The sequence below is a fragment of the Pyricularia grisea genome, assembly GCF_004355905.1.
Source record: "Pyricularia grisea strain NI907 chromosome Unknown Pyricularia_grisea_NI907_Scaffold_2, whole genome shotgun sequence".
Taxonomy (NCBI): Eukaryota; Fungi; Ascomycota; class Sordariomycetes; order Magnaporthales; family Pyriculariaceae; genus Pyricularia; species Pyricularia grisea.
The window spans coordinates 1,307,999-1,332,539 of record NW_022156717.1 but is presented as its reverse complement, the minus strand read 5'-3'; the positions used below and the strand labels follow the sequence as shown (position 1 = coordinate 1,332,539).

Genomic DNA, 24,541 nt, shown 5'->3' with positions numbered 1-24,541 from the left:
TGGTACTTTTGTCCCTTTGAGTCAAGCACATGGACTTCTTTCAAATACCGACCTACCTTACCCATGCTACTACATGCGAAAAGACTTGCCATGAGGGAATACCTTGATTATCTCAAAGTTCCGGGTACCACTTATTAGTGTATCTCTCCTCTTTTGGTCGTCCGATAAAGTGGACAGGCGTCTCACCCGCCAGTTCCTTGGGCTCAAAGTGACCCCCCTCTCAAGTCCAATCCACACGTCTTACTACCCGACCCCCCCTTGCCTTCTTGCTTGACCGACCCTGCCTACTTGTGCGGATAGGCCCACCCCTAGGCCTTCCGCTGGACTGGGCCATCGGGCTCGCAGCCTGCATGTTCCGGTCTTTGATACCTATTTCAAGCCTCCACTAACCACCGTGATGTGATCAGGGTTAGTCCTGCCCAGCAGGGCTACCTAACCCAGATACAAGTCAGTATCTCGCCGCAGGCGAGAGAAGATTGACCCTCAAATCTGGGGCTAAGGCTGGATCCTAACGCCAACAGACAAGGCAACAAAAGAAGTTCCTAGTTCTCTGCGTCGACGGGTATGCGGCAAATTTAACCCTTGCTGTAAGGGGGCCCTTTTTTATTCTATTTTTTTATTATCATCTCTGGTACGGCACGCCTTGTTTAATCCTCTTATTTTTGATTACCTGCAGTTGTATTTTTTGCTTCTTTTTTTATCATCTTCCTTTGGATTAAATCTGCCAGGAACGCACTAGCGCATTCGGCTTGGCTGTTCAATTCTTCAGTAGCTCACCAAGCTACCAATAGCCAAGAGATCAGGTCTGTCGAGGACAAAAGAAAAAAAGGTACCTTAGCTTGCGTACATGCCACATACCTACCACCTACCACCGACCTACCTACCTGTTTGCATTTGCAATTCTCCCTTGTCTACCTTGCCCACCACCTGGTAATCTTACCCTTACCCTGAGTGATTATTTGCCGCCTTGCTTCTTAACCAACGTTTTGATACATGGAGGATGAAAACACAACCCATCATCTATCTCATCCAGGACCCTGTCAACTACAACATCATTTCCCTGCAGCTGCACATGAACCTGCACCTCCTCCCCATGTACCACATCAATCAAATACGTATCATATTACCGTACATGAATTACCATCGCCTCACCTGCCAGTTGCTCTTGCGGCACTGATCCAGTTTGGTCCTTGACGCATTCCCTCATCTTCAAGGGGTTTCCACTTTTTTTATTGTAGTTTCTACATCGCAACAGGAAAAAGATTGTCGTGATCCTTGATTCGGCATTGGGGTAAATATTACGGTACTCTCCTGGGACCGCCATGTTCCGGTGCCACCCAATGTCTGCGCCCTGATATTGTTCCCTTGCACCTTCACACCCACCCACCCTTAGCCTCAGATTCTTTCATCTTGTCTATACACACTCCCCTCCTCGTTAGGTCAACGACAAATCTCTCCATCATAATTACTTTGCCTTATTTTTTTTATTTATATTTCTCTTTCGACATCCCTGTCTCATTTTCTCCTCGTTGAACGTTTTACACGGACAAATACTTACACCTGCGCCAAGCTTCCCTGTCACTTATTGCCACCGTTGAACCTCAAAAGTTAAAGGAGAGGACCCTAGGACTACAACCCACTTTCGTATGCTTGTGGTGCAAAACATACCAGTCTTGCAGTGTGAGTCGTATTGACAGGCGGTAGCCTCGTGTAATACCCCAAAGATCGTCAAATAAGTTTCTCAAACCGGAATACTGACTGACTGACAGTAGCCAAGGCGCAAGAGGGAAGAATCCTAGCGGGGATTATCACGGAACCTAGCCGTACTGGAGATCCTTGGTCAACCAGGGGCAGCCAATACATACACGCTCGCAAAACTTAGACTGGTGGCAAATTCGGCCAGGGCGGAGTGCAAGAGTACCGTGCCGCACCGCAGGCCCCAGCCATCATTTCATTATCACCGGCCAAACGGCACGCGTGGACTCCCAGCTCCATCAAAGGTGACTGGGGGCGCCGTGATTTACACGGGTTTGGTTCTATTATCACCAGCCACGCATCCATCGTGAAGGCCCTGGGGAGACCGAACCCAATTTGAAAACGCCTCCGAAGAGCCTTCAGCCGATTCCCTGGTAGTTAGCTAGGGTCTGTCAGCCCTCTACCCACAGACGCCTGAACCTCACGCATCGCAACAACCCACCTTCGCCCGCCTGCCGAATCGCAGGACCCGGGGGTTGCCAGAGCTGCGGAGCCATCATATCCGCTTCGGATTGTTCTCTGCTTCCGCATTGGATGAAGCCCTTGAGCCACTGCCTGTCGAAGAAAGAGTCCAGAAGATCAAGGGCTGTTTCGGTGTTAGAAAAAAAAAACACACCCCCCGTTCCACAGAACAAGACAACAACGGCATTAAGTTAGCACTGCCTGAACCCGCTTCCACAAATCCAATTGTCCCATTATTAATCTCTACCGCAAGAGATTCTACCCGCCCCAAAATCTATCTACCTACGGGAAGCATTAAGTTGGGTCCAGAGGCGAACAACGGCCTCGCACTTTCGAATTGTCGCCGAGCATTGCATTTATTGTGAGTTACTATTTCTGTCTCCATCCCTACATTCTTGAATTCCACATTGTGTTTATATATTTATTTTCTAATCCCTCCACTGATGCAGCCACCTTTAGCCTTCTTTCGCGCCACAATCCTATAACGTATACAGATCCTCACTCAAGTCTTGCCAGTCACCCCGCTCATTTTTCTTCAACCCAGCAAACGCCGGTTGTTGTTGTGAAGGCTTGGGCAAGAGGTCACCATCGCGACTTGATCCTCGGCGGGCAAGTTGCAAAGTGAATTGGTTCCTCAACCTTTCCTTCTCCCTTCTCACATTCATTCTTGGCGTCCTTGTATACCGACATACCTAATGGGTGATGCTACTCTTCCTCCGGGCTCCGGGAAAGAGTTTACCCAGGTTCAGCAGCAGCACAGCAACTACAACAACCACCAGCAGCAACATGCGTTCGCATCCCAGTACGACATGACACAGCAGCAACAACCCTTTGGTCGCGGCCTGTCAGGGCCATACAACATGGGTATTATGATGCATGCTCTCCCCCATCCCAGCTACCGGCCAGGACAGCAGCAGCAACATCAGTATGGTAGTCCACCCAATACCAACGGTAATGCCCAGCCGATGCCACAGGCTCATGGCAACGGCACTATGAGTTCCATGCCAGTTCCTCAGTATTATATGCAACAGCAGCATGGTTTGCCGCCCCAGTATTACGCCCAGCAAATGCAGGGCTCGCCGCAGCAGCAGCAGCAGCAGCATCATCATCATCAGCGGGGCTCGATGTCACCCAGAGCAAACATGGCGCTCTATCAGCAGCCACACACGCAAGGACAGCAATATTACTATCCGCAGGGTGCTCAGTTTCAAAACCATGGTCCAATGTCACAGAACCCGATGCTTGCAGGCCCGTACCCACTGGCAAGTCCTATGCAACATGCCGATCCTCGCCTCGCTCAAAGTCAGGTGGGCGATCAGAGAGACGGTGACAACACGGAACAGTCACAGCCCAGAGATGGTAAGTAAAAGATGAAGAAGAGTCTACTGGAATACTGTGTAAAATTTTTTTTTGGCCGGGCTAACGCAGTAACAATGACATGAAATAGGGGCTAGGTTTGAAGCGCAATCCAACGTCGTTCGTGGTCCGCCTCGAAAGCCAAGACAAAGTGGTCAGTCACATCCATACCCCGTCGACTTCCTCTGAGTACAGACGCGGCGTTACAGACATACCGCAAGAATACTAAACGAACCCTCACGACTTAGGACATGCTATCTGGATTGGAAACTTACCACCGCAGACTGATCTGATGAGCCTAGTGTACCACGTGTGCAAGGAGGCGCCTGGATTGGAGTCACTTTTCCTTATATCCAAGAGTAACTGTGCATTCGCCAACTTCAAGGATGAAGAAGCTTGCATTTCGGCCCAACAAAAAATCCACGACTCCAAGTTTCAGTCGGTCAGGCTTGTCAGCCGGCTGCGCAAGAGCACAGTTGAAGGGGCCACTGGGCTTACAGCTCCGACTGGACCGGCTGCATCGGCCCCGCAGTCTAATATCTCTCAGGAGGTCAAGGGCGATGCGGTGTCTGTGGTGACGACAACTGAGGATGTGACAACATCGTCAAATGTTTCGTCTCCCAAGGTCGCCTCGCCAGCGCCTGTGGAGCCGGACCGATCTGTGCCACAGAAGGAGAAGTACTTCATTCTCAAGAGTTTGACTGTCGAAGACCTCGAACAAAGCATCAAGACAGGGATCTGGGCCACCCAGGCGCACAACGAGAAAGCTTTGAACAAGGCTTATGAGGTTTGTCCACCACCCGAAGCCGAGGAGCCATGTGCTCCTTTTTGGGCAGGCTTGTCAGAAACGCTAACTTGTGACCCTTTAACTGTTTAACAGACCGCTGAATCTGTCTATTTGATTTTCTCGGCTAATAAGTCTGGAGAATATTTTGGTTACGCTCGCATGACATCCCAAATCAACGAAGACCCGGCAGCGGCGGTCGAGTTCGCGCCCAAGGCACAGGCGGCCAGCGACGTGGCGTTACCAAAGGCTATACCGACCGAGGCTAATGAATACATGCCAAAGGGCAGCATAATGGACGACTCGGAGCGGGGCACTATATTCTGGGAGGCCGACCCTCCCGAGGACGCCGATGGGGTTGACAGCAACGAGACAACAACCACAGCAGCGGCCGACGACACGGTTAGCACCAAAAGCGGCGAGACAGGTGGTGTCGACTCCAAGGTATGGGGGAAGCCATTCCAGATCGAATGGCTGAGCGTTGCGCGGCTACCGTTCTATCGTACCAGAGGCATCAGGAACCCATGGAACTCGAACAGAGAGGTGAAGATTGCCAGGGATGGGACGGAGCTTGAGCCCAGCGTTGGAAGAAAGTTGACTGGCCTCTTCACATCGAGGGGAGTAGGCCAGATGCAGCAGCAACACCATCAACACCAACAGCATCATGTTATGAACGGCGGTATGCCGATGCAGGGCGGCATGGTTCATGGGTATCCGCCGATGTATGCACAATAAGGGGGGAACTCAATGCCAGACCTCGCATACCTGGGCTACCACAAGAGGATTTTGCCACTACATTGCCCAGGAGCGACGTTAAAAAAACGACTTTATGGAAAGCTGGAACGACTTGAAAGTGCTATCGAAACGACACGAGATGAGACGCGCCAATACATATCGTCAAGGAAGATAATTGGATAGTTTATGGCATTTGCCGGGTCATTGGGTCTCGACGGGCTTTGAGGCCCCCGGTAGATGAACCTGGAGGAAAAAAGAGGTTTTCTTGAATTACATATATTTAGGGAGACGGGGGTGTACCCGTCTTCCGCCCGATTATCGTTAATTCCTCCGCCCTATGCTGGCATAGCGATTCTATAAGGCTGGAAAGAGAAGGATTGGATCGAAATCGATGGGGAACAAACGCAACCAAAAACCCCCTAGGATTGGGTTCTATCGGGGCAAATTTGGGGCTAGACAGCGTTCTTGCTGCCATGGCTCTTAATCTTTTGGCAAAAACTTTCGCCGCACTTTCTTTGTCTTTATAAACTTTTCTACAAATATCAAACTGCAATAACTTTTGCCCTCCTGTTCAGCTATATAGATGCCATGGTAGCCTTATATATTTGATGTCTTGTATTCATTTTTGCTAGAGGTTTTGAAAGTGTTGAGAAATGTGTTATTTTATTTGTATCAAACACAACTATAATTGTTTTGAATAGTAGACTGGTACGCCAATGGGCAACTCGTCTTTTGACTTGGGCTCCCCACAACTCAGCCAAAGTGGAGCGCAGTCACATTTGCTTGACCGCTTTGCATCTAATGCGGGATGAGAGCATGCGGACACATACACACACAAATCAGACTTGCGTCGATACCGGGAATTTTGGTAATGACCAGAAGTGATGCCACCACAAATCGGGGGTTTCGACGTGCTGGTTGGGAAGGTCACGTGAGCCCTGGATTACGGTTTTGCGAAAGCAAGCCAAGGAAAAGCGACATATCACTATACCGTCATCGATCCCGAAAAACAACAAGTGTCTGTCGATGATACTTTTTTTTTTTTTTTTTTTTTTGCAACGCCAAACAAGAGAAAGAGGGGTTGAAATCAACATCGGCTAAGCCATATGATGGTGGTCGGATGTGGTAGTCTGCTCTGGGTGGCAATGATGATGAATACCATCCGTTACGCCGGTTCGAGTGGGTTTGCACGCCCCTCCGAGTAATCATATTGGGGTGATTGGTAGGTTTGTCTTTTTTTCTCGCGGCTGTTTTGTTGATGATCCTTTGGGTCTTATTTTTGGGTCGTGAGGGGAAAGAGATTGGTTTGATGTGTATGTTATTGCCCCGTCCTAGACCTCTGCTATACATGGCCAAGCTGGCGTTGATATTTTGGTAAGGGGGGAGGGGTGGTGTCTGGGCGTTGGTGTTGGAGTCGTGGACGTGCTCTTGACGCAATTCGGCTTTGATAGCCAGGACTGAAGAGGCAAGTCAAATGTGACAAGATTGCGCAGGAAACAATCATTGATAGGTAAGGTAGGTAGAGTCGGGCGGATGTTTTGGTGATTGGTTAGAGTAGTAGTTGGTGTGTTACAGGGTAGCTGCCCCAGAAAATCGCAGTGCATATTCGTCACGTTGTTTCCTAGACGGAGGCAATATTTGCTACTTATTCCTGTTATCGTTTGTGGGTTCTGTTGATCAACCCATGACCCATTGCGACTCCTTTCGGAATCCCCGTAATAACCCAAGTTAGCTTACGCGAGGAGAATACATGTTTATCGTCAAGGTCAGTTGTATTCTATAAGTCATCAGCCGGTAGAAACGAACAGATGTGTAGGCGCCGATAGAGGATGCAGATAATGTACACGGACAGCCTTGGTCCATTTTGTCTGTAAGTCATCAAAAAAAAACCCAAGTCCCCTCACCTCATATCAGGGATACCCACACCCTTTTGATCGATTCGGCCCTCAAACATCTGCCAAGCTTAGTCCTTCTTTAACGGCATGATGACCTCCTCGATCCCGTCCTTGGTGATAATCATCATCTGCAAACCATCACCGACCTCGATGTGCCTCTCAACTGCACCATCAAAAGCGTCCTTGACCAGGGTTTCGACCGTCTCCCTGGGGAGGGGCTTCCTCTCCCGCTCCTGCAGGTCGTGACCGGTACCGCTGCCTGGCACGTACTGGTTCTTGAAGTTGACTTGGTTGTCAAGGAAAGGCATGATGAGGCTGGCGGCGGCGCCTCCCGCGCGGCACTGCTCGCGCTCGTAGCTGCCGACGGGGTCGTAGCTGTAGACTGCGCCGTGGCCTTCTTCGTCGATGCCGGCGAGGATGGCGTGGGTGTAGTAAGGGAAAAAGCGCTTCTGGTACAGGATAGTGGACAGACGCTTGGCGCAGGCCTTGACCGTCATGGGCTTGCCGTGGCGGTAGCGGTAGATCTTGCAGATGGCGTCGAGGCGCTCCTTGAGGGCCTCGCCGTCGGCGGCGAAGCCGACCACCGAGAGCACCAGGGTGGCGTCCGAGTTGTCGGCCGTCGTGCCGCCAATCTTGAACACCTTGGGGTAGAAGCGGGTGTTGATGCTGTAGCCAGACGCCATTCTCGTGTCGCCAGCCATGATGGCAAAGTCGTCGCCTGCGATGGCGAGGGTGGAGCCGCCGTTGTCGGTGTATCTGGGAGGTGGGTTAGATGACATGCATGACCGGGAGAGGAAAGATTCGGCGCTGTGCAAGAACGGATGAATGAAGAAAAATGCTTACGGGTTGAAGCCATGTTGCCGAGCGCCGTCTGGAGCGTTGACTCTGGGGGTATCTGAGAAAGCGTAGTTGGGTCCGTTCATGACGGGGTTTTGGCTGAACATGGCCGCCATGGTTGATGACGCCTGTAGGTAGACGGTCTACAGATTGAAGTCTTGTGAATTCGTTCTATGGTGGCTGCTGTGCCCTCTGCTTTCGATGTTTGGGTTCGTCGAAATCGTGAAATATCCGTCGAGAAGTCGGTGGTGATGTGGTCGTCGTTCGATGATGGGGATTCAATCGATAAGACGTTACCGTTGGGTTGAATGTCGTTGGAAGTTGGCCGGCTGCGATTGCTTGCGCACGCGTCAAGCTGGTACCTAGCCCGCCTATTACCTCCGATCTACCCAGCAAGCCAGCTCTCTCTGTTGGACAGCTTGGCGGGTCATGCCATCTTGCAGGGGTAGCTAAGGTATGAATGAATGACTAAGCAATCAGTTCGGTATGTGAGATGGGTCTGAGGAAAAGTGGTCCGTGAACAGGGATCTGCGCGCGACGATGGAACGAATTTCCCAAGCGCTGATGCTCGCAGGCAACTGTTGACTTTATCAATTTCGTTAGAAGCGGTGGTTTTTCAAGTTTGAAAAAGACTTCAATTAGTGTACAAATATTGATGGACTTAATCGCGTCTTTTCTCAATAAGAAGAGGGGAAGATTACAACAAAAAGTTCAAATCCCCTTGTCCGCTGCGCCTGCGCGTACACGCTGGCTGTAGCAGGTCAGCTATCTCATACGCTGCCAAGCGCCGCAAACCCTCGATCCAAGCCGACATTATGGCGACCAACATTCGCCAGAGGGCGCTTGAGAAAATTGCACTCCTCTCTGCCAAAACCCCCTCGGCAACTTTTGACAAGTCAGACCTGTCAAGACTCTGCAAAGCATGCCCTACCCACGCCAAGACCAAGGAGAATGGAAATACATCCAAGCAGCTCGGGGGCGTCCCCATGGTAGGTATATCCAGGAATTTCTCTCAGCTTAAAGAATTGGGGGGTTGACGTCGCACTAACGTAAACTCCAGACCATACGCGAATATGAAGTCCTCCTTGCCCTCTGCAAGGCTGCTCCCCAAGTCCAGACAAGCCAAAGTGCTACCCAACTCGCCAAGCAGTTGATTCCGTACCTTCTCGAATCGCACGCCCAGCTCTTTGCCCAGTCACCCTTCTTCCGGAGGATCGAGCCTTCGCCTACCGAGGCACTCACCAACCATGTCACCGCCGCGCTTCTGTCTCTTGGAGTTCGCCACGATGGTGTACTGGACATGGTCATGGACAACATCTGGGCCTTCATCAACACCTGTTTTCATGCTACCGCGAGCCTACTGCCCACAGGCGATGACGGCGAGGGGAACTTGGACGACGCCATACGCACTGCTACCATTGCCGTTTCCTTGCTTGGATTCTTGGATGCTGCCGCAGCTCAGGTCAATTTCTGGAGGGCCGGGGGTCGGCTGGCTCTGATTCAGCGACTGCGCAAGTTGTTGTCTGAGCCTTTCCTCGTTGCTGTCGAGTCTGCCTTCTCCACCATCCGCAACTCGCATTCGCCAGACCGCATTGTCAAGGAATGGAAGCGTAACATGCGCCAGTACGCTGAAGCACGCCGGCCTTTGGGTGCCATGCTCCTCCAGCGCAGCTACATGCAGCTTTTGGTTGCTACTACTTCGTTGTTGGTAGTAGGGATTGATTCTCTGAGAGAATCCCACGTTCTGGATTTGCTCATGTGCGAACAAGGTCTCAAGCGTCCTTTGACTGCCAGGAGTGGCGATGCTGACATTCGATCGGTTGAGACTTTTGCTACTGTCGCCATCGATCAGATGAACTACCTCGAGGCAAGCGCCGATTTTATCCAGTTAGGTTCTTCGGCGCAGCAAAACATAGCCTTTGGAGTGAGGTCCGCAGCCATCATTAGCTACCTCCTATGCGCAAAAATGGACGACGAAACGGTCGACATTGACTTTCTCATGGCCTGCTTGGAGGAGGTTCTTGGAGACCCTGTCCAAATGGCCCACGAAGAGCTTGCGTCTACAGTTCTGCGCTCTATGGCTTTGATCTGCCGGATGCAGCCTTCGCTTGGTGCGAACGTCAGCCGGCTGCTGCCTCGTTTTATTGTCCAGAGTGGCGCCAGGAAGCAGATTATTGACATTGCATCCAACGCGCTTGCTTTTGTGTTGCAACTGCTCTCATCCGATGCGGTGATCACTACACTTTACACGTTGGGAAATGTTCTCAGCCCAGGGAGCGAGCGGGCGCTGGCTAATGGGATGAATGGCGATGCTGACGGGTCCCACGTGCTGTATCAAGGCAGGCAATCAACTGGAAGCTCCATCTCCTTACAATTACATGGAGAAGAGGAGACTTCCGCAGTCTACGGCAACGTTGTGCACGCTATCTGTGGAATAGCCACCGCCTGCAAGGATGAGAAGATCACGGCTCTTGCCCAGTCGATAATACTGCAAAAGATCACCAAGATCAACTCAGTCGTCGACGCGCAAATTGTCTCCGGGGCTGCGTCGCTCGCTCTCAGCGGAGGAGCACTTGATTTCAGGTCCCTGCTGAAGATGTACACCCGAATCTGCCATGATGCCGTTGTTGAGAACAAGCAGGCGCTTCTGACAGCCGTCGCCCATGCGAGGAACCACATTTCAGCTAATCTCCGGCGCGATTCACCCTTGTACGAGATATATTGGAATCATCTTCTGGATAGCATAGTGTCTCAGGGTGATGTTCATCATGCAAACCACACCAAGGAGTCGGACGTACAGCTGGCAGCTCGTGAGATTGCCGAGCTTCTGCAACCGATGGCAGTGTTCATGGCCACCAACGACTTTGCGGTTGACTCGCATAGGGAAGATGAGAGCTACGGCCTCCTTCGAGATGCTTGGTACAACATAGTCGTTCACGGCTTCACCCTTGCGACCGAGCGGGGCAAGAAATACATCAATGAATTGCGCATTATGGCCATCCACTCGCCGCCTTTGGTAGCAGAGCAGCGCGGGGAACAGATTGAGAGCGACATCGAGCTTAACCCGGTGCTTCGTAGGGGCATGAGTAGTGATCGGGAGAGCGTGCAAAAGAAGCATCTCTGCGAATTACTGCCGTCCAAGTCTGCTGAGATCCGGGGTCTGAGTTACCGCAAGGTCATTTTCCTCCATGCGGCCTATCTCGTAGAGAGTCTCCGTGCTGATTCTGGTGACTGTACCACGGCACTCTCTTACTTTTTGGAGCCAAGTATGCGCAGGGGGGACGTGAGCAGCACCATGGAAGGCATCACTGGGACAGTCGTGGAAAGGTATCTGAAAAAGACACTGAGTGGAACCCACCCCAACTTTACCGCGCAGTACGCCGCCGCTCAGCTGGCGGCTGTGTTCTGCAGCTGCTGCCATCGGATCGATCGTGTCCAGCAGGCGGCTTACAGCTGCGCCGACAGGATCATCAACCAAGTCCCGTCGGCTTTGTGTTACCGCACGTCTTTGTTCGCCCTGCTCGAGCTTCTTTCCTTGATGTGGACCAGCTGTCTCGAGGCGGAGACAGATCTCTATGAGCCAAGGTCGACGTTCAAGTCCTCCCGCGGGCGTGTCACGGTGGAACTTTCGGATGACTACGCCTTTCGAAGGCACACCCTCGACACTCTATACAAGAAAGCCAGGTCCTGGGTCAGCACTGTCATAAGCCTCGCCCCGGCAGATGTCAAGGGTCTCCTGCAGACGTATCTGTCAGATTTTGACGACGACGGAGCATACGGGCACGTCTCGCTCGGCAGGTCGTTTGCGCTTGAGCTTGGTTCTTGCATCCCGTCGACAGACCAGCGCTTGCAGTCGCTCACGAGAATAGGGGACTGCCACATTAACACGGCGTCTGATTTTGTTGCACAGTATACAACACGCCAAGAGTACAGATACGCCGAGGCTCTTCCTGACCACAGTCTGGAGTGGCTCAGCTTCATGCGCCTGGACCGCCGCACATCTTTCCTACACAACGGCAACAGTGAAAGTACAGATGCCGTCACAGCCCTGGCTCACATTGAGGAGCGTCTGTTGGAAAAGAAGAACACGCCGTTGACCGATGTGCGCGACATCCTGCGCCGCGCGGCTGCGCTTCTCTGTCGCCCTGAGCGTGAGGAGGCCAACGTGGCACACTTCCTCGTCAGCATTCCGTTCGCCATGTTCACAAAAGACTCCATTAAGCTTGGTGTATCTCTCTGGCTTGGCGTCATGAACGAGAACCCACGGATGGAGCCCCGCCTACTCAATGAGATTGCACAGCAGTGGGAACTTAGCATACAGAAGAAGCTGGGATTGTTCAGCGAGGCTATCGCGCATCCAGATCCCTTCTTTTTGAAGGAGGAGTTTGCGCCGAGCGACAGTGCTGCCATGGCCAAGCGGAAACAGGTCGTGCACGACCTGCTGTCGCCTCACACAAGACTGCTGCAGTTTATGAGCAGCCACTTCAACGCCACGAGACTCGGTAGCTCTGATACGCAGAGGACACTCCTCCGGATGCTGGACCTGACGCTGGATGCTCTCAAGACAACGACGCCACACCCGCTGGCGCGTGACCTTCGGTTCCAGATCGTCTTGTACGGCCTACGGGTCCTGCGCACGTGCACAACTATGGGAGCAATTGCACAGTGGCGACTCAAGGACAAGCTCTTGACGGCGGCGCTCAGCTGGTTCGCGGGCGCGGCAAGGTGGTCATTTGGTAGCAACATGCTTCAGCTCAAGACGGAGATTCGGCTATTGTCCGAGATTATGAGTGCCGTCAAGGCAGTCTCGTACATTGGAGCACATGCCGTTGGCAACATACGTTCGCTGCAGGCCAGGGAGCAGCTACTTTTGCTACTGTTGGAGAACGAGCATACACGACTGCGGGTGTGGGTGTATCCGCTAGGTGAACCGCATGCTGCTGCAACGCATGCAACGATAATGCACCCTAATAAGGGATCTTTGGAGGTACGTTTTATCATTTGATCTATGTGGATATCTAATACTTCTCAAAGGGGGTTGATGATGCTAATTCCATTGCTGTTGGGTAGAACGCCATTATGCCGCTCATTCGCACAGCATGGGCTGAGGCCCCATCGATTGCCATCGGCCTAGTCGCCCGTTTCCCACAGAACCCCAAGATACACAAGGAAGTCCGCTGGCTTTTACTCAACTTCCCGAGCAAGGCCGTTAATGATCCCGAGGCATTGGCTGTGCTGCTCGGTGGGTCACTCCCGGTTGATGTCAGCTTCCAGCTCAAGGTACGTCAATGGCATGCTGACGATTGCCTCCATGCATGCGCTGCTGGGTTGGCCATCTGATCTCTCACGTCTGTATTCACTTTATGCTGACGAAACGCATAGCACCTCCTTTACTGGGCACCCGTGGCGCCAATCACGGCGGTGACATACTTCATGCCTGCCTTCCAAAATAACCCTCTTCTCATTCAATATGCCATGCGAGCTTTGGAGAGCCACCCTGTGGATGTTACCTTCTTCTATGTTCCTCAGATTGTGCAGCTTCTGCGCCACGACGAATTGGGCTATGTTGAGCGCTATATCGTTGAGACTGCGCAGTTCTCGCAGTTGTTTGCTCACCAGATCATTTGGAACATGAAGGCCAATGCATACAAAGATGATGACTCTACTATTGTAAGTGCTCCGGACTGTCGTTGTCTACATTGGTGAGAGATTCGCAATTCACTAACACTGTCACGCAGCCCGATCCAATGAAGCCCACGCTTGACGAGGTCATGGCCAAGATGGTTGAAAGCTTCAACCCTACTGACCGTGACTTTTACGAGCGAGAATTTGCGTTCTTTGACGAGGTGACTGGAATCTCTGGCAAGCTGAAGCCGCTTATCAAGAAATCAAAGGAAGAAAAGAAGCAGAAAATCGAGGAAGAGCTTCGTAAGATCAAGGTCGAAGTCGGCGTCTACCTTCCAAGTAACCCCGACGGCGTTGTCATCGGCATTGACCGTAAGTCAGGCAAGCCATTGCAGAGTCACGCGAAAGCTCCGTATATGGCTACTTTCCGCATCAAGCGCAACAAAACTGTCGATGCGACGGACAACCTCCTAGAGGAGGCAAGCAAGCCCAACGGCTCCATGGCGACTGAGAATACTGTTGAGATCTGGCAGTCGGCCATTTTCAAAGTTGGCGACGACTGTCGCCAAGATGTGCTCGCTCTGCAGATGATCGCTGCTTTCAGGGGCATATTCGAAAGCGTTGGCCTGGATGTGTATGTGTTCCCATACCGCGTTACGGCTACCGCCCCTGGTTGTGGTGTCATCGACGTTCTTCCAAACTCCATCAGCCGTGACATGCTGGGTCGTGAGGCGGTCAATGGGCTCTACGAGTACTTTACAAGCAAATATGGCAATGAGGACTCGCTTCGGTTCCAGCAAGCGCGCAACAACTTTGTCAAGAGCATGGCCGCATACAGTATAATCTCTTTCCTGCTGCAATTCAAGGATCGGCACAACGGCAACATCATGATCGACGACGCAGGTCACATCTTGCACATCGACTTTGGCTTCTGTTTTGATATTGCGCCTGGTGGTATCAAGTTCGAGCGGGCCCCGTTCAAGCTTACATCGGAGATGATGGCGGTCATGGGCGGTTCAATGGATTCGCAAGCGTTCAAGCAGTTCGAGGAGCTGTGCGTCAAGTCCTTCCTCGCATCTCGGCCGTACGCCGACAAGCTCTCACAGATTGTGCTTCTCATGATGGAGAGCGGACTGCCTTGCTTCAAGCCCGAGAGTGTCAAGCACTTTAGAGACAGATTCGTGCTGGATCGCAACGAGCGCGAGGCCGCCGATTTTGTCAAGGATCTCATCAGGAAGAGTCACGGAAGCTACTCTACAGGTTTCTATGATGGATTCCAGCTTATGACGAATGGAATCCCGTATTAGATGGATGTCGACGATTCACAACCATCATATTTTGTTCTTTTGTTGGTGTATTTATTTTTGGGGATAATCCGAAATCGAGTAATAACAGCCTCCCCAGCTGTTCTGATAGATTTGAATCTGCATCCTCTTGCGAACTTTGCTTTCACTCTTCTATGTCTACACCGCTCTAGTCCCATGTATCGCGCTTCTGTGCCACAACTACCTGGCCTGCCAAGAGCTTAATACGCCGAGGTAATATTTTAGGACAGCAAGCCCAAAAAAAAAAAAAAAAAAAACTTGGCCATACCGCCCAAAAATAAAGTGATAACCACCCAAACAACCTTCACGCCCCATTCGGCCAAGAAAGGGGCCCATAAGGGTTTCCGGATATCAACTTTTGGGAAGCGGGGAGGCTTATGTCTAGACCTGTCCAGAAAGAAAGAAAGCACGGCAGAGTGTTATATAGCTCTTGACCCCATGTCCAATATCAGATTTAACAGTCCGCTAGCCTCGGAAGCATCTCCCACTTTAGGCGCTGGGGAGGGGGGGACCACACTTTTTTTCTGTTCTCTTTTGAAATTCTGACATAAGGTCTTGGCAAAAACGATAGATAGAACCAAAGACAGAGAACACAAGAGAAAAAAAAATCCTGCCGCTGTTGCCTATTCCTTTCAATGTACCTTGATAGCAGCCCTATATTAGACTTTTTGCATAAGCTCTTGTTTTTATCGATTTTCTCCTCTCCAAATGTTACGTAGCAGACGGCGGGACTCCACCGCATCTCTGCAATTGGCAGGTGTGATTGGTCGATTTGCTACGGAGTATGTTGAAATCGGAGAATGGGTGGGGTTTTTGCTTGTGTACCTGTCTGTGCCTGGCTGGCCCTTTTTCTGTGCCCAGGCAACCCCTGGGGGGGGGGGGGGGGGGGGGGGGGGGGGGGGGGGGGGAACCGGGGTAGGCTTGAAGGTTAAGCTCCCTCCCCGCCGCCTTGTTTACTTTTAGAGAGAGAGAGAAGAGAGAAGGTGTGTGTGCGCCTGTCTGTGGCTTTTTCAGCACACCGCATTGGAGAAAAAGCTCCGAGACGACCGTGTCCAATGGATTCGGCACCTGTTGTGTTGTTTAATGGGTTTGGAGAAAAATGCCCACGGGCTTTTTCTAGAAGAGGGGGGTTTTTTGTGGGATGCGGCTCGGCGTCCCAACTCGTCGGCGGATGTTTGTTGAATGAGGCCGAAGGTGGCCCGGTAGGTAATCAAGGAGCACTGTTTTTCATTTGTGGTATTTTTTTTATTTTTTTTTATTTTTTATCGGTTCAGCACCGTCGTGAAACAACTTTGGTTTCTTTTTCGAGTTCGATAAACAGTTAACAAAAAAAAAAAAAAATCAGCTTTGTTAATACAGAAAGGAGAATGTACTATATACAAGGATAAGGTGCCAATGACCATGACCATGATCATAACATGATGGTCACAATGATGCTGCTGCTGCAAGTCGGCAGACGATGTACACAAGATTTTCAATAGCCTCTTTAACATGCAATACCAACCAACCCCAGTTCAACAACACAAACACCCCGCCTTTTTTTCTTTCTCTTGTTCAAATCTCGAGAATTACCAGGGGCCCGATACGCAAAAATGAGCAGGGCAATGGCAGGTCAGGCCGGGCTCGCAAGGGTGCATGCAAAGCAGTAAATTTCCCGGTTCGCTTCAAGGTCTGAGTTTTGTGTTGCTTCCATTTCCATTTCCCTTGCAAAAATTGGTATGCAATATCAGGTAACCGCATAATGGTCTATCCGCTTCAAGTGCTCTGTTAACTCTCTGGCTGCAACGTTAGTTTGATTTTTTTCTCTCGATCGCTTGCTGCATCTTGCCTCGGCTTTCTTTTTTTTTGTTTTCTCTCGCCTCTTTTTCTTCTTTTGAACTTTTCCCTTTTTTGGCACAATTTTTTTTTTTTCAGCTCTGTTGCTGCATGTGCGTGGGCAGGTTATACGTGGCATAATCAGTGTGCACAAATGCCCTGTCGACGATGGGGACGGATTCAATGACATATTGCAGACTCTCCCTGTAATCGCCGTGATAAAATCATGTTTTTAGCAAACGAAACCCACGGGTTTGACCTCAAACCTCACAATAACAAGGGGATGACGAAAATAACTCACGCTAGATCATGGCTGTCCTTGAGGCTGGTGCTTGCGTCCAGCACAATGTCAACCTCCACAGTGAGCTTATCGCCCGAGTGGTAGGCCTGCAAGCCTTGGATCTGCTTGATGGTCTTGGCGAAACGCATGGTCAGGTAAAGCAAGATGTTTCGCTGGTCGGCCGTGGCCGAGAAGCCAGCCAGGTTCTTGATGTGCTCGCCCGCGTTGCTGGACCAGTTGATGATGACGACCAGGGACAGGAGGAGACCGCCGAGGGCGTCCAGCCACCAGATCTTCAAGAAAGAACCGGCTATTTTTTGGGTGTTTACTTTTGTTAGACCACTGTATGGATGGCTTGGTAAAAATGCTTCGTAGAAAAAGAAAACTCACCAATCGGGAATGCAATGGAGCCTGCGTTGAATATTACGTCCGTAAGTGCATCGGCGGCTCTGAGTACGGTATAACCCGTAATTGGTTAGTGGTCTACACCGATTATCTTGGCGCACGGGGTATACGGGATATGTGGCGGACGGATGAGTGCTTATCAAGTTTGGGCATTACTTACAAGGCCTGTACGCTCGAGTTCTTGACGAGACGGCACCACAACCAGCACATGCCCTTGATGACAATGGTGGAGAACATGATGGCGATGGCCGGGATTCCGCTACACAACAAGAGACGTCAGTTTCAGAGAAAGCAATCATCCCCGTCACCTACTTTGGTGACTTTTTAGGACTCCCAAAAGCCACTACGGAAGGACTTACAGGTTGATTACTTCGTGGTCCCCGCTCATCAAACGCGTAATGGCCTCGAGTGCAACCTGGCAAAACGCCGTACACATGATGATGGAGAAGACAAGGACTCCGATAGGCTCCAGTCTCCTGCGTCCAACGGGGTACCGGTACTGGTCCTGCTGGGTAATGGTCCAGGTGGTGACCCAAACGATTGCCGTGCTCAGGAAGTCGAGGGCGGCGTCGACCAAACTGGCCAGCACCGACACGGATGGGACCGTGATGATGACGGCAATCTTTCCGGCAAGGAGGATGGCGTTGGCGGCAAAGTTGATGTAGATAGCCAGGGTCACGATGGGCGCAGTGCTGTCGACATTGTCATCCTCGATCCATGGGATGTCATGCTTTTGAACCAGGGGCGTCTCCTCATCCGGGTCGTGCACCTCGTCGGTCCCGTCGTCATCCTCAGGCAACATCAGCAAAGGCGTAGTCTCGGTATGCCGGTAAATGTCCTGCGGGGTCCGCTTAACCTTGCGATTGGCAGCCGGTGTACCGGTGCCGCTCGTCCCGCCGGGTGAGGTGCCCCTCAGTGACTCCGTGCTGGGGGTACCGTTGCTTTGATGCTCCTCCGAGATGGTCTCGGGGATCTCCACGCCCCTGAAGGCCGAAGCGGGCATATAATTATACTCATTCAACAGGTCGTGAGGCAGGCTGGAATCCAGCAGCCTGTCAATATAAAGATACTGTTGAATGAGATAGTTGGTGCGCTCGTAGTACTCCCGGATGGGCTTCTTCATCTTGCGAAGCTCCTCGTCGGTTTTCCAGTACTTTTCCCATTGGTAACGGGGGTTGTTCTTGCCTATCAGGCGCATGGAGCGCATGTGCGGACCGTTAAGGATGGCACTGAGACGGCGCTCATGATCGCGGGCCCGGTTGTGCTCATCGGCATCCACATCATCGGCGTAGCCACCGGACTCCTCGTCGTGAGGGCCGGCGGGATGAGTGGAGGAGGTGAAGGAGCCACGCGATCGGATAAGGCTGGCAAGGGCACTGTTTCCCTTTGGTGCTACGGGGAACGGGTGATCATCGCCCTGGAGCAAAAGAAACGAGGACTGGCGCTTGTACGACGACGAGCTGCCGCTGGGGGACGTCATGGTGGACACTTAATATCAGGGGTTTCGGGTGGTCTTGGTGTTGGTGTGGTTGTGGTGTGTGCTAGTGAGAGTATGCAGTGTACAGCAGGGGGTGCGCGTAGCAAAGAAATGATGCAGACCCGGAAAGAGGGATGGGGTAGTAGGTACGGAGTAAAGGAAAGGAAAGGACAGAAAAAGCAACTATCGACCAGTACGTAATGTGAGGCTATTCACGGGTGATGGCAATGATGGGTGATGCCAAATAACGACCCAAATAATTTTTAGCTTAGCCCAGCAAACCGTCTGAACCGGGTTCGAATCCTTTTTCGGGGTCTTTTGCGTAGATGCCAAATTGACAAATGAAACTAAAAATTTCCAAAGGATACCAGTTAACGCAATAAAGAGAGTGAAACAAGTTTTGATCGCCCAACGAGCCGCTAAACTGCGGTTGTTTTTGATTTAGGCAATTGGCGGACGATGGTGATCTTTGTGATAACTTTTTTCTGCAGAGAGCGACCAAACGTCGGAAAGGGCAATGTAGAAAATTAACAAGCAAAAAAAAACAAAAAAAAACAATAGCGTAGAATTACTGTAGGAGCGCAGATGGAAATTTTGGTACCGCTGCCGGTGGTTAATGATCTGCAGAGCGGCAACGCATGCGACCGCTACCCACAGCCCACCAGCCCTCTCTTGTTTCGCCCAGACTGCCTTGACTGCACTGCACGGCAGGCAAACCAGACCATAAAAAAAAAAAAAGTCGGGGCCAATTCGAGGACTCGGACTGGTTCAAAACGACTCGCCCACACTGACCCAGACAGACCCTTAATCCAACACCAAAAGCCAAATCAAACCCTTTCACCAGGGCGTCGAGTGCAACTTTTCCCGGGTACCATCTAATCTCATTTCAATTGATTGAAACCACATAGTTGGGGCGCGGTCCGACTCATTCGGGCGAAAATCTTGCCGATGAGTTTAGAGAAAATAAAATAATAATGAAAAAAAAAAAACTCTAACAGATACAGCCACGCTTGGCATGGAATTCTTGTTGACAATATTGTCAACTACATTTAGTAACGCGATTGAAATGGCTGTCGATCTTGTGTTCATACTTGGTAGTTTTCGGTAGGTAGTTTGACCATTTTGTTTCAATTCGGTTCAGGGCGAATAGGAATTGAATGGGGGCTTGGTGGGATCGATTGAGATGCCCGGGCGGGTTTGACGAAACAAGATCCTCCCCGCCTTACATTCGCCTCATATCGCCTCGGCGCAGATCCTACAAGTAACTCCATGTAGCCAAAAAAGTTACCCCGATGGACCTTTGGGGTTTGTTATACAAAGCTGCTTCGGCTGAACTGAGCTGAGTGCAACACGTACTGAGTGAGTGGGGTTCAGCCTATGGGTTGCAACGAGCTGCGTTTAGGTGCCTTTGCAGTAGCTTAAGTGCAACGACGAGCTAAAAAAAAAAAGGGTGTGCTTTTTCTGGGTGCAAGTCTGCAACTAATGAAGGCCTACCACCTGGCATGATATCATCAGTTGATCCTGTAGGGCAAGTGGGAGCTTTCGTCTTGATATTGCCTCATTTGGTGTTCATCCACGTGGATATCCTTTGTCCCTTGATCGATGATTTTTCCCGTCTTGCATACATGAGATGAGCGGCTGGCGAATTCCAACGACGCTAATAGTATAGACAAAAAAAAAACATCTCATGCTTGCCTTGCCTGCCATAAGTCTCTGCTTCCTTCTTACGCAATGCAATGTTCGATGTCTGTGGGTTACCTACCCCTTATGCAAATGTTTCGTCCGAGTCAAAACCTCGATGCGCATGCAAAACTCAACACTAGCCGTCCAAACCGGATAAAAGTGGATTTTGTCTGTTCTATTCCCTATGAACGCATTAAACCTCAACAAGTTATTCCCACACGAGTGCTTCCTTCCGAGTATACGGTCAGCGCCATGCAGGAGGCTAGCTTTGGTGTTGCGCGATGTCGTAAATTTGTGGTATGCATGCCATTAAAAGTGCCGCCGCCCAAGAACTTTTTCTGACGGGAAAGTCGACACGAGGACAAAAAAATAAAAATTAAAACGCCAGCCACAATCCCCAAATCAATCTCTCACTATCCATTAGAACCAAAACGCTGCGCCCGATGCAAGCTCCATTAAAGATCCCTCCCCTCCATCGTCAGGGCGGCCCGATGGCCGATCAACACGAACCAACACCCCCTAACCAGGAGCAAACTCATCGCTAGTCCAGGCACTGATGTCATTTTTCAACGTGTTCGATCGACGACTCTGCCACGCTAAAGATGTAGGGTTGGTCCCTAGGACTGGAACTCGATCTGACAAAATGAAGAGTGATAGGGGAGCATGTCCATGCCTGTGACACTTTGGGTAAACCTTTTGCGACAAAACAAAAGTCTCACGGCTGAGCCTTAACTGGAGTACTTCAAAAATTCTCGGTTAGTCAGTATGCATAACACGATCACGACATGCACACCGGTCGGTGCGCTCCGCCCGAGATTGCCTTTGCCAAGAAAGACTTGTTGCCAGGCACATGCACATGCAACAAAAAAAGAAAAGAAAAGAAAAAGCCAAGACATAGGATCGGTTCCTTTGTGCACCTTTGATTCTCAAAGTGGCTGCAAAATTTCCGTATGACCGTAAATACGGCTAAGACTTGCAGCGAAGAAGCACTCAAAGGGGAAGAAAAGTAAAAGTCACCGAAGGAAAACCCAAATCGAGGCTTGCACGATCAACCGCAACGGTGAACATGAGGAGGAACACACCAAACCAAGCCTTGCCCAGGGGTGTTTTGCCCCAAGTTCAGCCTAGACTGATCTAAAGCCGCGACATGCAAAGCAAACAAGTATTAAGCTCTTGCGTCGCTTGGAAGAGGCGACAAGCTTTGAATTTGGCCATTATCTTCAATTTCAAGCAATGATGTGCGGACCCTTGAAATTACTGGATCCTTTGTGCATATACTAGTACCAATAGTAATAATTACTCCGATTGTTACCCAGTTTTTCTATTTCTATTCCAGAATTACCAAGCAATCAAGATAGGTAACCATGATAATTTGCCCCGAGTTCTCTCGTGTTCGCCTTGCATCAAGCAGAAAGAAGATCGATCCCTGATTTGGCTTAACCACGGACCACAAATGATAATCCAAAAGTGGTTCAGGGGCAAACATAGAAAAGCAAGGGAACCGAAAAAAAAAACTTGATGAAAAGAAAATAAACAAAAGGATTGGACTGCAGTGGCAAAGGAAAAGAAAAGATCTAACGTCATTTGACGGGTACAGAGAGAGTATGAATTACAGATGTATCCAGTCCTTTCGCTTGTCTTGTTCCACATGCTTAGTAGCTGAGAGAAGAAGTAGATAGCCCCTGCATAGTGTTCTCTTCAGCTCACCCTTGGCAGTAATGTAAGTGGCACAGAGTATATTCATTGTGAATTCTTGTTTCTCCGCCTATTATATTATTTTTTTACTCCTTATTCTGGCACACAAAATTTCCAACTGGCTTCGTTGGTGAATATGTACAGCTTTACCGCCGCAAACGCCTCTCCAAAAAGCAGAAGATTGTTGTCTCTCGTGTTTTGTCCAGCCGGTTCTATCCTACCCCCAGAAGACCCAGAAAATAAGGTTGATGGAGACGGGCGACGGCGGCTCTCTTGTCGTTGCTAGTACTACTGGTTTAAAACAGACAGGAGAAAAAAAAAACGAAGAAAATGTGGGCTTCGACGCCATAACGGAATACGAGAGACTTTTACTACTGTACCTCCTCACTTGCTTTCTTAACCCCCCCTCCTTTTAAGTGCTTACTACTTGCAGCATGCAATTAGCGATCACGCAGCCAAACGCACGGCAGGACTTGAGAAGAAAATTCACACAGAGAGGGCTGCGATTTGTGCATGACAAGATCACGGCATGTTCCGCAGCCTAAATAGGTACATAATACGATTCTTTTCGCAGCTGATATTGCATCTCGTTGTTTCAATTCGTCAACGCGAACAAGAAAGAAGCCACGGAGAGAACGTCTCCTGTCATCTATTTCCGCATCGGGTTCCTAGATTGCTAATTCTAGGCTAGACAAGGGTCTGGCCGGGGGCGTGGATGACGGAAGGAGAATGATAGGTGGTCTTCTTGCTAAAATTCTTAGCAAAGCGGTGAACCAGCGGCCCACTAGAGCTAGGTCTAGTCTAGTTGAAAGTAAGATAAGGCGTCCATCGGGTTGCCTGTCCCTTATTTTTCTTTCCTAATGTGCGACTTGTCTTTGTGGGCAAAAGCTTGAGTGCGCGTCTCATAAATAGATCGACGCTGGAGTGGTTTAGCTTCGAGGTCATGGGAGCTGCAAAGCTGGGGAGTGAAATTGGTGGTTATTTATTGAAAAATAAAATTGAAATGTGACAATGGTCAATTATCAATCAAGACGTCGCATCACGTTCTATTTGCGGAGCAATCAATCAGCTTACAGGAAAATACGACGGAGAAAACCAGATTCTGGCCCCGAAAGACACAACTTGTTGCTGCAGGCCAATTCCTTTGCGTGGTGCTGCTGCTTTTACTGCGAGGCACGGTTCTTGCCGCGCCTACCCTACCACGAAATAAGACACACGAATGAACATGGAAGGTATTTATTTGGTACCAGAGTAAAAGGGCGGCCGGGGTGGCATCATCTCGATCGTTCCCTCCCGTTGCCCCCCGCCCGACCTTCCAAGTTATTCTTCATATCTCTATCCATGAAGATCAGACCGTGAAAAGCAATTGGACACGGCGGAGAAAAGTGAACGACCTGCGATGTGGATCAATAAACTTGGGGCATGGATTGTTGTATTAGCAGGGGAAGGGGGGAACCGTCTATGTGGAGAATCTACTTTTTCTCTTGTGGCTCCCGTCCTGATTGCCTTGCTACGGATTCCTTGCCTCAGAATATCCCACCTAATCATGAACCAATATTACGATGCGTTGCAGAAATTATACGATGCACTGATATATGGGGCTCAAGGGTGATTAGAGTAGAAAAGAGTAAATAGCAGGAGGATTCCGTCCGGCACAGAATTAGAGAGAATAAACAGAAGAAAACGACGTAAAAATAAAGAAAAATGGAAGATCAAAGTTTCGGACAGCCGGTCGTTTCGGGATGTTTCTTCGTCGTGGGCGAACCAGCATGTCAGGCCATAAAAGCAAGAATAAATCAGACAGAGCGGCCATGGTGACCAAGAAAACAAACAAACAAATGGATGAAGAGTTTCAGTGGCACTCGGGAACGCATTCACGACTACAGTATTGATACCTACCCCAGCCAATACAAGCTGCGCAGTGGTAGCACGCGGTGGATAAGGGGCAGCAGCGCACAGCACCCACGGTATGATTGATGCCGTACGGACCTGCAGCTTCCAAGGCCAGGCCGCCATCTGAACCAGAACCAATCTCTTCAACCGGGGATTTGGACAACGATGTCCGGGATGGCGATTGGGTCAAGGCTATCACATCGGGGGCACGTCTCGGCCTCTTCTTACATGCTACGAAACCTTTCTCCCCGCTCAAGCCTTATTTGATTCCATGTTTTCTTGCATGTCTCTCTATCTGCTGCCTCTATACACAAGCGCCGAGCCGAGGGGGTCATGATTGTTCGTGTTGCGGAGGTCGCACGTTGCTGGATGCTCATGGATGCTGTAAAGAAGCCGCTTGAGTGGGGAATCAATTCGACAAGTTAATGCAGGGCTTTCCGAAAGCGCCGGCCGCTAATGACCTGCACCCACCAATGGAATGGGTGTGTAAAAAAAAAAAAAAAAAAAAAAAAAAAAAAA

The 24,541-nt window shown here is 50.4% G+C and overlaps 6 protein-coding genes across 6 annotated transcripts; 2 read left to right on the top strand and 4 right to left on the bottom strand.

Annotated features, from left to right (window-relative positions):
• Positions 1 to 1,148: 1,148 nt before the first annotated feature.
• PgNI_02945 (uncharacterized protein) lies at positions 1,149 to 1,947 on the bottom strand (the record flags this gene model as incomplete). The annotated part of the gene is made up of 3 exons (XM_031123002.1): positions 1,149 to 1,223; positions 1,641 to 1,762; positions 1,932 to 1,947. 3 exons carry the CDS (start codon positions 1,945 to 1,947, stop codon positions 1,149 to 1,151), a joined length of 213 nt encoding a protein of 70 aa, XP_030983996.1.
• Positions 1,948 to 2,451: 504 nt separating this feature from the next.
• Positions 2,452 to 5,092, top strand: PgNI_02944 (uncharacterized protein; the record flags this gene model as incomplete). Its single annotated transcript, XM_031123001.1, has 5 exons — positions 2,452 to 2,578; positions 2,667 to 3,576; positions 3,665 to 3,727; positions 3,822 to 4,360; positions 4,454 to 5,092. The coding sequence occupies exons 2-5, from the start codon at positions 2,913 to 2,915 to the stop codon at positions 5,090 to 5,092; spliced, it is 1,905 nt and encodes a 634-aa protein (XP_030983995.1). The 5' UTR covers positions 2,452 to 2,578; positions 2,667 to 2,912.
• Positions 5,093 to 6,723: 1,631 nt separating this feature from the next.
• Positions 6,724 to 8,149, bottom strand: PgNI_02943 (uncharacterized protein). Its single transcript, XM_031123000.1, has 2 exons — positions 7,831 to 8,149; positions 6,724 to 7,743 (listed from the first exon to the last, which is right to left on the bottom strand). Exons 1-2 carry the CDS (start codon positions 7,938 to 7,940, stop codon positions 7,056 to 7,058), a joined length of 798 nt encoding a protein of 265 aa, XP_030983994.1. The 5' UTR covers positions 7,941 to 8,149; the 3' UTR covers positions 6,724 to 7,055.
• A 321-nt stretch (positions 8,150 to 8,470) lies between these two features.
• PgNI_02942 (uncharacterized protein) lies at positions 8,471 to 14,961 on the top strand. The gene is made up of 5 exons (XM_031122999.1): positions 8,471 to 8,813; positions 8,885 to 12,811; positions 12,895 to 13,104; positions 13,207 to 13,494; positions 13,563 to 14,961. The coding sequence occupies exons 1-5, from the start codon at positions 8,640 to 8,642 to the stop codon at positions 14,754 to 14,756; spliced, it is 5,793 nt and encodes a 1,930-aa protein (XP_030983993.1). The 5' UTR covers positions 8,471 to 8,639; the 3' UTR covers positions 14,757 to 14,961.
• Positions 14,962 to 16,097: 1,136 nt separating this feature from the next.
• Positions 16,098 to 19,255, bottom strand: PgNI_02941 (uncharacterized protein). Its single transcript, XM_031122998.1, has 5 exons — positions 17,634 to 19,255; positions 17,435 to 17,533; positions 17,260 to 17,318; positions 16,891 to 17,179; positions 16,098 to 16,793 (listed from the first exon to the last, which is right to left on the bottom strand). Exons 1-5 carry the CDS (start codon positions 18,752 to 18,754, stop codon positions 16,685 to 16,687), a joined length of 1,677 nt encoding a protein of 558 aa, XP_030983992.1. The 5' UTR covers positions 18,755 to 19,255; the 3' UTR covers positions 16,098 to 16,684.
• A 4,726-nt stretch (positions 19,256 to 23,981) lies between these two features.
• PgNI_02940 (uncharacterized protein) lies at positions 23,982 to 24,399 on the bottom strand (the record flags this gene model as incomplete). The annotated part of the gene is made up of 2 exons (XM_031122997.1): positions 23,982 to 24,280; positions 24,384 to 24,399. The coding sequence occupies 2 exons, from the start codon at positions 24,397 to 24,399 to the stop codon at positions 23,982 to 23,984; spliced, it is 315 nt and encodes a 104-aa protein (XP_030983991.1).
• Between the last annotated feature and the right edge of the window lie 142 nt (positions 24,400 to 24,541).